The 12,163-nt window shown below is 37.2% G+C and overlaps 1 protein-coding gene across 15 annotated transcripts in view; it reads right to left on the bottom strand.

Annotated features, from left to right (window-relative positions):
- The window catches only part of CDH18 (cadherin 18), a 578,978-nt gene that overhangs the window by 47,184 nt on the left and 519,631 nt on the right, over window positions 1-12,163 (bottom strand). For all 15 annotated transcript variants that reach the window (XM_026842284.1, XM_026842282.1, XM_026842297.1 and 12 more), the window contains one exon: window positions 8,898-9,151. In XM_026842284.1, coding sequence (XP_026698085.1) covers window positions 8,898-9,151 — 254 coding nt within the window. The remainder of the gene's footprint in view (window positions 1-8,897; window positions 9,152-12,163) is intronic.

Here is a 12,163-nt window from a genome sequence, read left to right as displayed (position 1 = left end):
CCAGCAGCATCCCCTTGAAGCCAGATGATGTGGTGGGGAGACATTCTGTTGCCATGACTGTCTTGTACCACACTACCTCCCTGCCAGGGCCAGTCTCTTTCCCTGTAGTTCAGACAAACTTCTTCAGGAGAGCAAAGCAATAGTGAAGTTTGAGTCAGAAGTTAGATGCCAATACAGCAGGTAACCAATTTTCTCCCTGAAGTGTGTTTGGTAGATTAAGGAGACATTAGATATTTCAGAGCTCCTCAGCAGAAGACTACTGCTGAAAACTACAGCCTTCAGCTGTGCTTTCTAGTTGTGAAAATGAAGTATTTGAAGAGATCTTGAAGAAGGTAACCTCTCTGTTTACCATGCCTTTGCTTTTTTTTTTTTTTTCAGACAGGCATAACTTTGAGAAAAATACTGTTCCTCTCAAGATTGTTTGCAGGAACTCAGTTTGACATGCTGTTCCTACTGAGTTAGCTCTGGTGCTGGCTGCCAGCTGACATCCATCAGCTAATCAGCAGTACCTTGTTGCCTCCCATATGGGACTCCTGGCTTGTCTCTCATACTGATTTCAGCTCAGCAGAAGTGGCAGCCCTCCCTTTCCTTGTCCTTGGAGATGTGAGGTGGCAGATCCCAGGAGGCACAGGGGAGTTGCAAGCAGTGAACCGCTGCCTCCTAGCAAAGCCTCTGAGAGGCAGCCACTACTGGTTTGCATTTCATGCAGAAGTTGTATTCCTGCTCCTATTCTCATTTCTATCCCCTGTGCATTGCTAGCACACTGCTCACCTTGAACACTGGAAAATGGGAATGCTGTTCATTTGAAGGAAATGAGTCCTATACACCCATCTTTTCTATCTGACAATTTATATCTGCATGTGTTAACCACCAATCTTCTTTTCTAGATAATTCTGCCAGTAAATGTAGACTAAGAACAGCCCATGCCTCTAGAGGTATAATTCAGAAGTAGAAGCAAGATAAGGGTGTGCCTTCCTGACTTTATGAATACCTTCAGAGGATGTACAACTGTCCAAATGCATTTCAAGTAGATGTATTTATGGTAGAACTGTTATATCAGAGTTACTTTTTATTGAGATTCCAATGCTGCTAGGAAATTGCAGTCATTGCTACATGAGAACTTTTTGTTCCTAAAAGGTTTACCAGTGTCCTGGTTCAGCTAGGATAGGGTTAAGTTTCCCCAGCAGAGAGGGGGAAGGGATCTCCAGCCAGGTTATTCATACCATGTTGATGTCAGGCCCAGCGTGGGAGCGCGGGAACTTTTTCCTTTGTTGCTTTGGTGAAAGGGAGCATCGCAAACGAGCTGTCTAACCATTGCGGTATTTCTCTGTATATATTTTGTCTTGTTCACTGTTATTACTGTTTATTGTTGTTATCATTGCTACTGTTGTTGTTCAGATTGTTATTTATCACACTGTTGTACTAAGTTTCTTCTTATTTTAACCCAGGGTTTGTGCCTCACTGCCAGCCTGACCGGCTGAGGGTGGGGGACGGGCAACAGCAACGTGGTCTCCGGTCCCGGCAGGGCTTAAACCAACATAACCAGCCAAAGAATGGCATTCTACTTACATACTACCTATTTTTTTTGCTCCTCATACTAAAGACTAAACCAAATAAACCAAATAGATTTATGCCTATTTATTGGCATTGAGTGGTCCTATCAAAAGACTACACTACAGAGATGTTGACATACGAAGGCTGACTCATAAAACTAATTTAAAATACTGCAAGGATTCTGAAGTCAGTGGAATTTATAGAAACATAAAGATGATGTCCTTGCATGAAAAATCAGACTCTCAGTGTCATCATATAAAGATATCTGTCAGTGTTTTCTCTCACAGCTCTAAGTGAGAGATGGAGGTAGTTCTGGTTGCTGTGAGATTTTGACCACCATCCCAAGCTGGATGCTTCCTAGTCAGAACAGCTGTCAGAACAGCTTAAGAGTTCCTGCACAGAGAGACGGACATATTTGTTAGTGGGAGGTATGGGATACATAGCTCAATAAGAAAATAAATTAATAATTTCAGGCCTCAGAGAAAAGATCAACACCATATCTCCCACCTCAACATTATGAAGAAATGTTTTAAAATGGTTCCTCCCTGTGAAGACAGACAGTCAGAGAAGGAACTGGAGAAAGATTCCCTTTTGTCTCCAGCCTTTCAAAATAAGGTGTTCTTCTGGTTTGATTTACTGACAATCTTAAAGAAGAATAATATTGGAGGAATACGGAGAGCAAATGAATGAAGGAGGTGAGACAAAGGAGGGGGACACAGCTCCTCTCTGCTAAGTAACTGTGAGCCATTCACATACCCGGTGAAGATATTAGTGTATTTCTGTAGGTGTTGATCACAGGGTTATGACGGTGCCATGCTTTGACAGTCTGAGCAGCATGAAGGACAGATGTCTGTCTTAGCATCCACAAGGGCAGAGTTGGCAGGATCTGGGGGGGATGTTCCCCCATTAGGCATGTGAGGGAGGTACGGTCACTCTACATGATGGTATTGATCTCAGCAGGCTGTCCTAAGTATAGCTAACAAAGCATCCTGTGCATAGGATAACAGAAAAAAACCTGATGTTATGCCACTTACATGACATTCAAAGAGCAAGTAAGACAAATAAATACAACTAGGTGAAGAGGCTTTTATATTTTCCAGCAGGGGATCAATCTTGTCCTCTTTCCCTACTGACAGTAGCAGGGAGCAGCACAGAAACTGATAATGATCTCAGAGGACAGGGGAAAAAAAAAAAAAAAAAAAAAATTAATTTTCAACCATTCCCCAATTCCTTACCACACTCTGTCCCGCACCTCCCTTCACTTAATATGCTGATACTCTATGTACAAAATTTGAGTGACTGAGTTTGACTCAAAAGTTCAGGTTTTATTTTACTTCTAAATATAAACTTTACACCATAAAAATATTCTATAACCAGAATCCTCCACAACACTTCATGTCTTTAAGGTTCTTGGAAATAATAATAGGAATACATGAAACTCCATGGGTATCTTCTTTCATCTACATATGAGCATGCCTCTTAAAATACCATTTACTGAAAATCAACATGACTTTCTAAAGGCTGATGCCAGGAAGTATTTGACTTACGTCTTTTATGACCAATGCAGCAAAAGTTAAAATAAGTTTCTGTGCCTGATGCAGGAATTGAAGAACAATTTCCTACACCACATTGTTATAATCTTACGTACTTGTCACTCATTAATTTTTCAGTATTCTATCTGAGAGAAAGGGAGAGAAGGCTATCAATTTAAATCAAATGAGGGTAAGGCAACTTTGAATTCATTATAGCTTCTAGATACCAGCTATGTTGTTGGAATGCACATTTTTGTACTCATTGTTATATATATGTATCATAACCAATATTATACATCATTTATTATAAGTCAATACCATAAGACCATTAGAAAAATGAGAATCTAGAATCAGGGCTGAGATTGTACTTGTATTCTTCACTAACAGCACAAAATTAGCAACCTGATATTAACAAAAAAAACCCAAACAACAAACCAAAACCAAAAAACCAAAACCCACAAAACAAAAAACAACACACAAAATAAAGCTTTCTCTGACTTTCCTTGGTTATATCTGTGTGTTACTTTTTTATTTTTTTGTTTTGGTTGGCTGGTTCTGCCTTTCCCAGAAGTAAAATAATTGTTTTCTATAACATACAACTGCGTGCACCTTTAAGTTTTGGGGGTTTGTTTTTGTTTTTTTATTTTTACTGCTTTTTTAGCAGTAGTGTCAAGAGCACAGTGAACAAAGACGTTCATTTTCTAGTGACATCAGGAAGGCACTAAGACTACTTCAGTTTCCTATAGCTACTTAATTTCAGTCCTAGAAAATAAAATTCATTATAGTAAGGTAGATTACAGACTGGTTAGGGTCCAGCACAAAATTATTTGAATTGCAATGTATTAATATAAAAAAGTCTTCCAAGGCTCCAAGAAAATATAAGGTTATTTTTAACCAAGTCATGACAGATATTCTGAAAAGGGAGGGTACTTATATTTCTAATCCTTTGACACTACTATCACATGCTGAGTAATCAGTACCTGTACTCCATTTGCCAGGAGTCTTCAGCTAAATATCTGGGAAGAGACCATTCCTGTCCAGAAATGCAAACAACCTAAGTCAAACATAGTAAGTGGGAGTAACAAATGACCAGAGGGGACAGAGACCCCTACTTATGAAAACAGTGATTTGCCTCCTGTACCACTGCATGACAAAGACCGCACAGCAGCAGCAAAAGGAGTAAGCTGACGTTACCGTATTTCTGTAATAGCATGACTTATTTCTTAAAAACTCTTACCGTACAGTGTTCATAAAGACTTTCATTTCCTCATAAGTCAGTATCAAAGATCAAGTTAATATGAGGGAACTTGCCCATGTCATGCAACTATTTTTACTATAATGTCAGAGTTTCATGGTCTCAAAACTATGCCTTTGCTCTTTTCTGAATCACTAACTTGGAGGAGGCTTAGAGAACAGCAGCAACATTATTTTTCTGAAAAGCACGCTACTGAAAACAGAGCAGATGCAGGCAGAAAACTCCAAGGATCATCAGGAGTACGCGTTGTGGCTAGACAGACTCACCACCCAAGAATTACCGACAGGAAGATGGCAGGATTTCGACAGGTACTACCACAGCCCTGAGGCAGTACTATCAGCATAGGGCTGCTCCCAGTGCACATATGCAACTTGCCAATTAAAATCTGATTTCAACCCTAATCTTCACAGAAGTCTTCCAAGTATGGGTTCAGGAAGAAAAAAAGATCATTTCTAAGTAAGTGTGGAGAGATTAAAAATTAATAATATACTAAAATATTATTACACTTAGAGCTTTTAATAATCATCCTTTCTTTCATATTGTATGGGAAAATTTCAAGACCCATGTGCACACCAGATATTATTATAAGACATGCCTGAACCCTGAACTTTTCAAGCAACAAAAGATTTTGGTATGGAAGCAGGCTACTCGACATAATGCAATGAGAGGGGATTAGTTTCTCATAAATGTTTCAAGGCAATAATCCCTGTGCATGAATGGCAATTTAGGATGTTTTTCAATGATTTAGAACACTTTTTTTTAAAGTAAATAGCTGTTTTTCAAAGCATTAAAAAAAATTTATCTTTAAAATTAATACATGATAGATTTTTAATATCTTTTCATGCTTTCTATGATTGTTTGCTTTCCATATTTCAATAGCATAATAATCTTTTATTTTAAAACATAACATTTTTTAAAGTTTCCCCAAAATGCATTTCTATCTATTGAAAGGAAAAAAATCAACTTAAAAGAAAAATCCTTTAAAACAGTCCAAATTACCAAACAGATAATGTCTGAATAAAAGAAATCTCTAATAGCTACATTTGTTATTACAGAGGTTCTTTTGCTGGGATTGAAAAAGTAAAACACTAATACAAGCACTGGCACAAAGTCAGTGACCTCTGAAGACTTCTTAGCTCAGGAACAAGCTGAAATCACTGTCATAAAATTGCAGTGAGGAGCTAAGGACAAAAAAGTTTTCAGCTCGCTCTCTCTACTGATAACAGTAGAAGCTGCTATTTATTTTTGTGTTTATCAAATAACTTTCTAAAAAATATTTCCCTTCAGCATTGTGAATTACTGTAACTACTCTTCTAACCATTATTCAGGTTATAAGAATCATTCCTGCTACCCAAATAAACTGCTACTTAATTGGACAGTGAACAAAACACAGCACTATATATCTTTTAGCAGCTGGACAGCAAAGAAGTGATGCAGTTGCAGCTGTGTGTGACTAATTCTTTATCAATCTCACACACATCAACGAGCATCATCATAAAGTGGAAAGGCTGCACAACTGGATTAGGAAAAACTGTTAAGAAAATCGCTGCTCCGTAGCTGTCCTGGAGTTGTATCTGAGCCATTTATCTGAGAAACTATTACTCCATTGCTCCACATAGATCAGCTGTGCAAGTCCTGTTTGTAGCTATCTTCCCTGGAGACTGTGTAATCTGTGCTTTCTAAGAAAGCTGAATCTTCCTGATTTTATTTTTATAATCACTTTTTTTATTTTGAATGAACTAGGAATTGTGTGGAAACCGAGGAGAGATGTGATCTCATTACCCTTAGACTATCTTTCAGACTCATCAGTGTTTCAGACAAACAGTGGAGGCATTTCTTGCAAACCAGCACAGAAGGACATTAAGTGCACTATGTACATGCTTCTGAAAAAAAACCCAAAACAGCCTCTTGCTCGCCATTGTGAGTGGAGCACAGGACAGAACTGTGCATCCGGTGGAGCAGCAGCTCAGCCCAGCCAGCCTGGCCCACTTCTCAGGTCATGCACCATTTCCAACCCATAGTTTCCCAAGTTGCAGCCAAATCTTGAAACAACACAAAGCCCTTCTGCACTATGTCAGTGTTTGTGGGTGAAGTGAGGTGAGGGAAGGGGGTTAGAGCTGCCTGTTCCCAGAGAAGCCTTTCTCCTCCAACAGGAGGAGGCTCAAGGAGAACCTGGGGACACACCAACCCAGCCTGGTGCCTCTTCAAAGTCCCATGCACAACATGCTAGTCCAGGCCTTAGAGGACCAGCATCTTCATAAAAAGCCCACACATTCACAAATGACATTCACTGTCAGTTTCACCGAGATGGATAAAACCTGGCTAGAGATTGGACCTGATCACAATATAATGATACTTCAAGGATATCTGAGCTGCTACTGCCCTTGCTGAATCACTCCAACATATAACTGAGGGCTGGCTCCTTTCAGAGCTTCATGATTCATTAAGTTTTGCTAACACTTTATTTTTTTCCCCACTGAAACAGAGACAGAGAGAAGGAACAAAGAAAAAATGAATGTCAGTGGGGGGAAAAAATAGGATAGACAAAGGGCAATTTTTCTCCTCAATTATTTGAGTAATACGGATATTTAATATTCTGACCTCAATCATTGGTTACAAATTCCTGTTTGGAAAAAGAAAAGGCAAATACAAAATGCAAAATATTTGGAAATATTTCTTCTTCAATCACTCTATCTCCAAATCATTGCCCATTTCACCCCAAAAATCTATTTCTGGTCTTCCCAGCCTTTGTACAAACTGCTGCTACTTCCCTTTTACCACTTCGTCTTACCCCTTTCTAGACAAAGCTCTTAGGCGCCACAGACAGTTGAATTATGGAGCAACTAGTCAAATCTGCACATGCCCTTCCTACTCCCAAACTACCATGATGGCTAATTTGTCTGACTGTGTTAGCTGCTGTTTCAGAATTACAGTATTAAAACTACAGGCACTTGGCTGTTCTTTTCAGCAAAATTTTCTTATTTATGTTATGATTTAGACACAAATACCATAGCGACAATTTTTCAAAGGCATAACTTGCCACGAAGAAATTGCATATATTGATTGTCTGACACTAGACATTTTGAATCTTAGGCTATTAGCACAGGAGAACCATAAAACCCTGATGCTTTCATTGTTCTGCAAAAATTGTTTCATCTTACCAAGACTATTACACATACCCAGCAGACTTCAACAGAGTCAGGAGACTAAAAATGCCCAATTAGCTTAAGAAAAACTGTTTTCCAAGTATATACTCATATGATTTCTACAAATGCTATACCATTATGTCATAAAAAGGAATAGCATCAAATATGTTTTCATGAAGAATTGTTTTTCTGAAACATTTTAAATCCACTACCACCTTCAAGACAAACATTCATGTATTGTTCAAAAAAATTCTCACACTGCTTGTTGGTTAGAAAGTAACTCATCCCACAGATGAGGCCAGTAAAAAATGTCATTGGATCCTATTATATCTGTAAACATGTAACTGAAATCTTTAAAACAGTAATGAATTCAAACTGTGGTTCCAGAGTGTTCAAGGTTAAATCCAAATGATCTTAAATTTATAAAAGCCAAATTAACATCCATGTATAAATTCTTTTGGCATCAATGATTTTTCAAGCTTGTTGTGAGGCTATTTCCAGCTCGATTTCAGTTGCTTAACTTCCAAGCCAATTCTGTTATTAGAAGATGTATTTTGACCAGAACAGCAAAAGAGAACTCTTCCTTTCTTTTGGTTGTTGGTTTTGTTTGGTGTGGGTTTTTTTTTTTATTTATTTCTAATGAGAACATTTTCTTTAAGTAAGAATTTTATCAAGACTATTAAAATCTTCCCATCCTGCTATGTTACATATTCATTTAGTTTTCAAATAATGCATCTGATGCTGCAAGTGCTGGCTTCTCAGCACTTCTCTTTGCCCTAGACCTCACAATTGGAGATAGTATGACATATCCCTAGCAATATCAGTTGGGTGAATTATTACAACCATTTTATTGTTTTGATACCTCACTAAAACTGAAGCATATTACAAAATAATGCCTTTCTCCTCAAACACAATTTTGCAAAAATTATACTGCTTGTCTGTGAGGAAAGGTGTACCTAAACAAGTTTCTGTCTTGCACAAGCACCTGGGACAACTACAGTATGACAAGTGTGCAGAGGGCCAGCACAGGACCCACATGATGGGGAAAACAGCATTACGATACTGAACAGATTTACAGTTAGTGGCAGAATACTAACTGGCAGCAGGGCAGTGAAGTGCACCATTTTATATGATGTGGTAACATATATTGTCCTTGTTTGGACCGGTGCTGTTACAGGAACTAGTGCACACAGACCTTTTCTCAGACCAATGGCTTAATGGTAATTTTAGTGCAAAAAAAGGCTGAGGATTTATGTCATTAAATCTAATCCATACAGACTGATCATGACTTTATTCTGATCTATGTTTCTCTTTATGTACTAAAAGAAGAGGCACAGTTTCATACATTCCAGATCTCACTAACCCTTTAGCTGGTGGAACTCAATCCTGTATAATTTGGATTTACTATACCTCACTAAACTGTTGGCAGTGTCAGGATCTTGTGCTGTTACTGTGCCAACAGTAGTCCCGATCTTCGCATTTTCATAAACTTCCATGACATAGGAAGGCATAGTGAAGAGCGGAGGTTCATCCACATCACCAACAATGATCTTCAACATTGTTACATCTTTGAACGGTCCCAAGTGCGAAAAGCGGAAATCAAGGTGAGTATTTGCTCCTTCGATATTAAGTGTGTATGATTTCTTTTTTTCGTAGTTGAGTGGCTGTTGGCAGAAAAAAAGATTTATCAATGCCATTCTGTGTTTCAGTTTTTCTTGCTAGCAAGCTAACTACATCTTTTCCATTTAACTTCAACTACATTTCTTCATGTTATTGGAAAGGGACAATACTCTTTGATAGTCTGGCAGCCACTGTCATGCGTTTTAAGTAGAAGGATATACATGAAGCAGGATGGATTCAGGTATTCTCTACAACAGAATAGTGGGCAAGGTACCAATTTTGGAAAAACTCAGGGATTAGAATGGCCTCAGATTCTTCTTCCATGATAATGTAAAGTCTCTGGATTTTATCACCTTTCAATTTTTATTGTTCAGTGCTAAATACTGGAAAAGGTAGACGTATCCTAAATTAAATTAACTTCATATCTTTAATTATCGAGCTTAATAGATAGTGACAGGGCTATTAAAATCCTTTCGGGCATCTCTTCTGTTAAATACTCAACTGAAAAAACACCTCCTTGCAGAAAAAGACTCAGTTATCATAACAGATATCGTAAGAGACAGGAAATGAAATGTGCAAGAATAGCCTAAAGATGTGCTTGTGGTCTTTTCCAATCAGAAAGTATGCATCCCTATATTCCAGACCATTTTCTTTTCAATTCTTTACCACCACTGAGACAACTCTTCAGCCTGTCTCACCATATACTGCTGTGCTGCACCTGTATTACGCTGTCATAAATGGGAAGAAAGTCTGCAGCTGGGGATATGACTTCAACCGGGCCTAATGTTCCAATAAAACCCAACAGAAGGCACATCCCCAGCTGTACCATTCACCAGAAGCACCACTGTCACTTTTGCATTGCCCTGTTATTTAAAGGAAGAAGATGGGGGCCTAACTCATATCACACATCATAAGCATTTTCCTTCTTAGGAGTCCCATTTCTATCTTGTTATTTACACATGTGACAGTTCCATCTTCATAGTTCAGATGGTTTTCAGATTACTGTGAAGTAATTTTACTGACAATATATTTATTTTTACCCTACATTATCATGCTATTACACTGTCTTATTCAAGATACAAGATAAACATGACACACAAAACTCTCTATTCTTCTAGTCTCAGACAGTTATGTAGTAGAAGGGACTAAAAGGATATTTTACTTAAAAGTACACAAGTAATGAAGTTTCATTAGCAGAATTAAACAATGTCTTTACTGGGAGCCATGTTTACAGGACAAGAACTTTTCTGAGTTGGTTTATTCAGTCTCACTAAAGTAGCTAACTATTTTTTTATAGACAGCCCAGGTGGTCACAGAACAGATATTGTTTCAGATGGCTATTTTTCAAATGTGCTATGTTAAGGAAAAGCACTCATTCTTGATAATAGACACCTCAGTACTTACCAGGTTACAAATTTCTGGCCTCAGGCAATTTATAAAGGACATGTGGGTTAATATTTATTATCATACTGAGCAAAGCAGGTAGTTTGTACAGATATCTATGGTACTACCACTAAGTTTCCAACAGTCTCAGAACACAAGCATAACACTTAAAGAAGTTGCATATGTGTGGAATCCCACTACAAGCAGTATCATTCTATGTGGACCTGACAGGCTGACTGAAGAGATCTGAGCACAAATATTCAAGCCATCGACCAAGGCTAAACTGGTATTTCCTATCACCCCAAAGACTAGAAAAGTAGTACTTAAGGCAAGAAATATGAGGAACTCAATGTGTGGTTTGTCAATGTCAGTGTGTATTTTGTAGATAAAATCTACAGTAAATTTGTTGTATGATGTATAAGAAAAATAGATGGTTTGGATTTACATATGGTACATATTTGTTTGATTACTCCTCTGTGTACTGAAGGATAATTAATAAATTTTCGTAACTTCAACAGTATGAGACTTTTTTGCAGTTTGCTTTCTCTGTCTCCCTTTTCTGAATGTAAAAATACAAATTTTAAAGGCATGGAAATTTACCATAGCCTTATACATCTATTACGATAGGAAAAAAAACAAACAAACAAACAAACAAACAAAAAAGCAAAAAAAACCCAAAACCCCTGAGTATACTACTTAATTAAATAAATTAATAAAGAAATATGTTTAGTAAATTTTAACTGAGATGCTGTTCATTAATTTACGACGTATTTCTGTTATGAGCAGGGAAGTGTTAAATAGTAATTTGCATTGCTCTGCAGCATATATATTCTAAGATTAAACAAGTGTATAATAGGATTACAAATTGCAACTATGAGGACTTTTTTGAAAGTTAGTTTAAATTTATACTAACAATTACTGGATTAGGTTGTACAGGAAGATTAATTTCTCCCAGAAAACACACAAGGAATAACAAAAAGTCCTGTTCTCTTTCTTTCTTTTGTGTAGTTACTCAATCAGACATTATTAACAATTTTTGTTTGGTTGTTTTTGTTCAGAAATACAGGAATAATCCATTCAGATAATCAGAAAAAGCTAACAATTCAACTACAGCCAAAGAAGTTTTTAACTTAATTTTCTTCTTCCCATAACAACTCTGAATGAAAAAATCAGCTACTGAGACATAAAAGGAAAAAGAGCTTACTCTCCTGCACTGTGATTCACAGAGGTTAAAAACCACTACTATTTTGAACACTGAGATATTTTAGACAGAAAAGACTGTACTAAGGATTAACATTTCTAGTGTTCACATTTACTACCTTTTGTGTTTGTTTGTTGTTGGTTGGTTTTTTTTTTGTTTTTTTTTTTTTTTTAAATATTTCCTTGTTCTCTCATGAGGAGAAGCAAAGAAATATACAAGCAAAGCAAGCCCAGTGATATTCTACATCCTTGAACAACTCAAAAGTCCAGTTCGTACATCTTTTTCATCTTTTATATTTGATAAAATATTTTTAAAAAAATGAAATCAGTTTGCAGTTTGAAAATATAGAACTGTATTTTCCTGGGTATCTACTTAAACACCGTGCATGTGTTAAAATTGACATTTATCTTACATTTGAAGAACAAATTGGATTCTCATATATAGACCTCATTTATAGGAGGTTTTTACTTCC

Source organism: Athene cunicularia (genome assembly GCF_003259725.1).
Source record: "Athene cunicularia isolate RWA chromosome 2 unlocalized genomic scaffold, athCun1 chr2_part1, whole genome shotgun sequence".
Taxonomy (NCBI): domain Eukaryota; kingdom Metazoa; phylum Chordata; class Aves; order Strigiformes; family Strigidae; genus Athene; species Athene cunicularia.
This window is presented reverse-complemented; position numbering and strand designations above follow the sequence as displayed.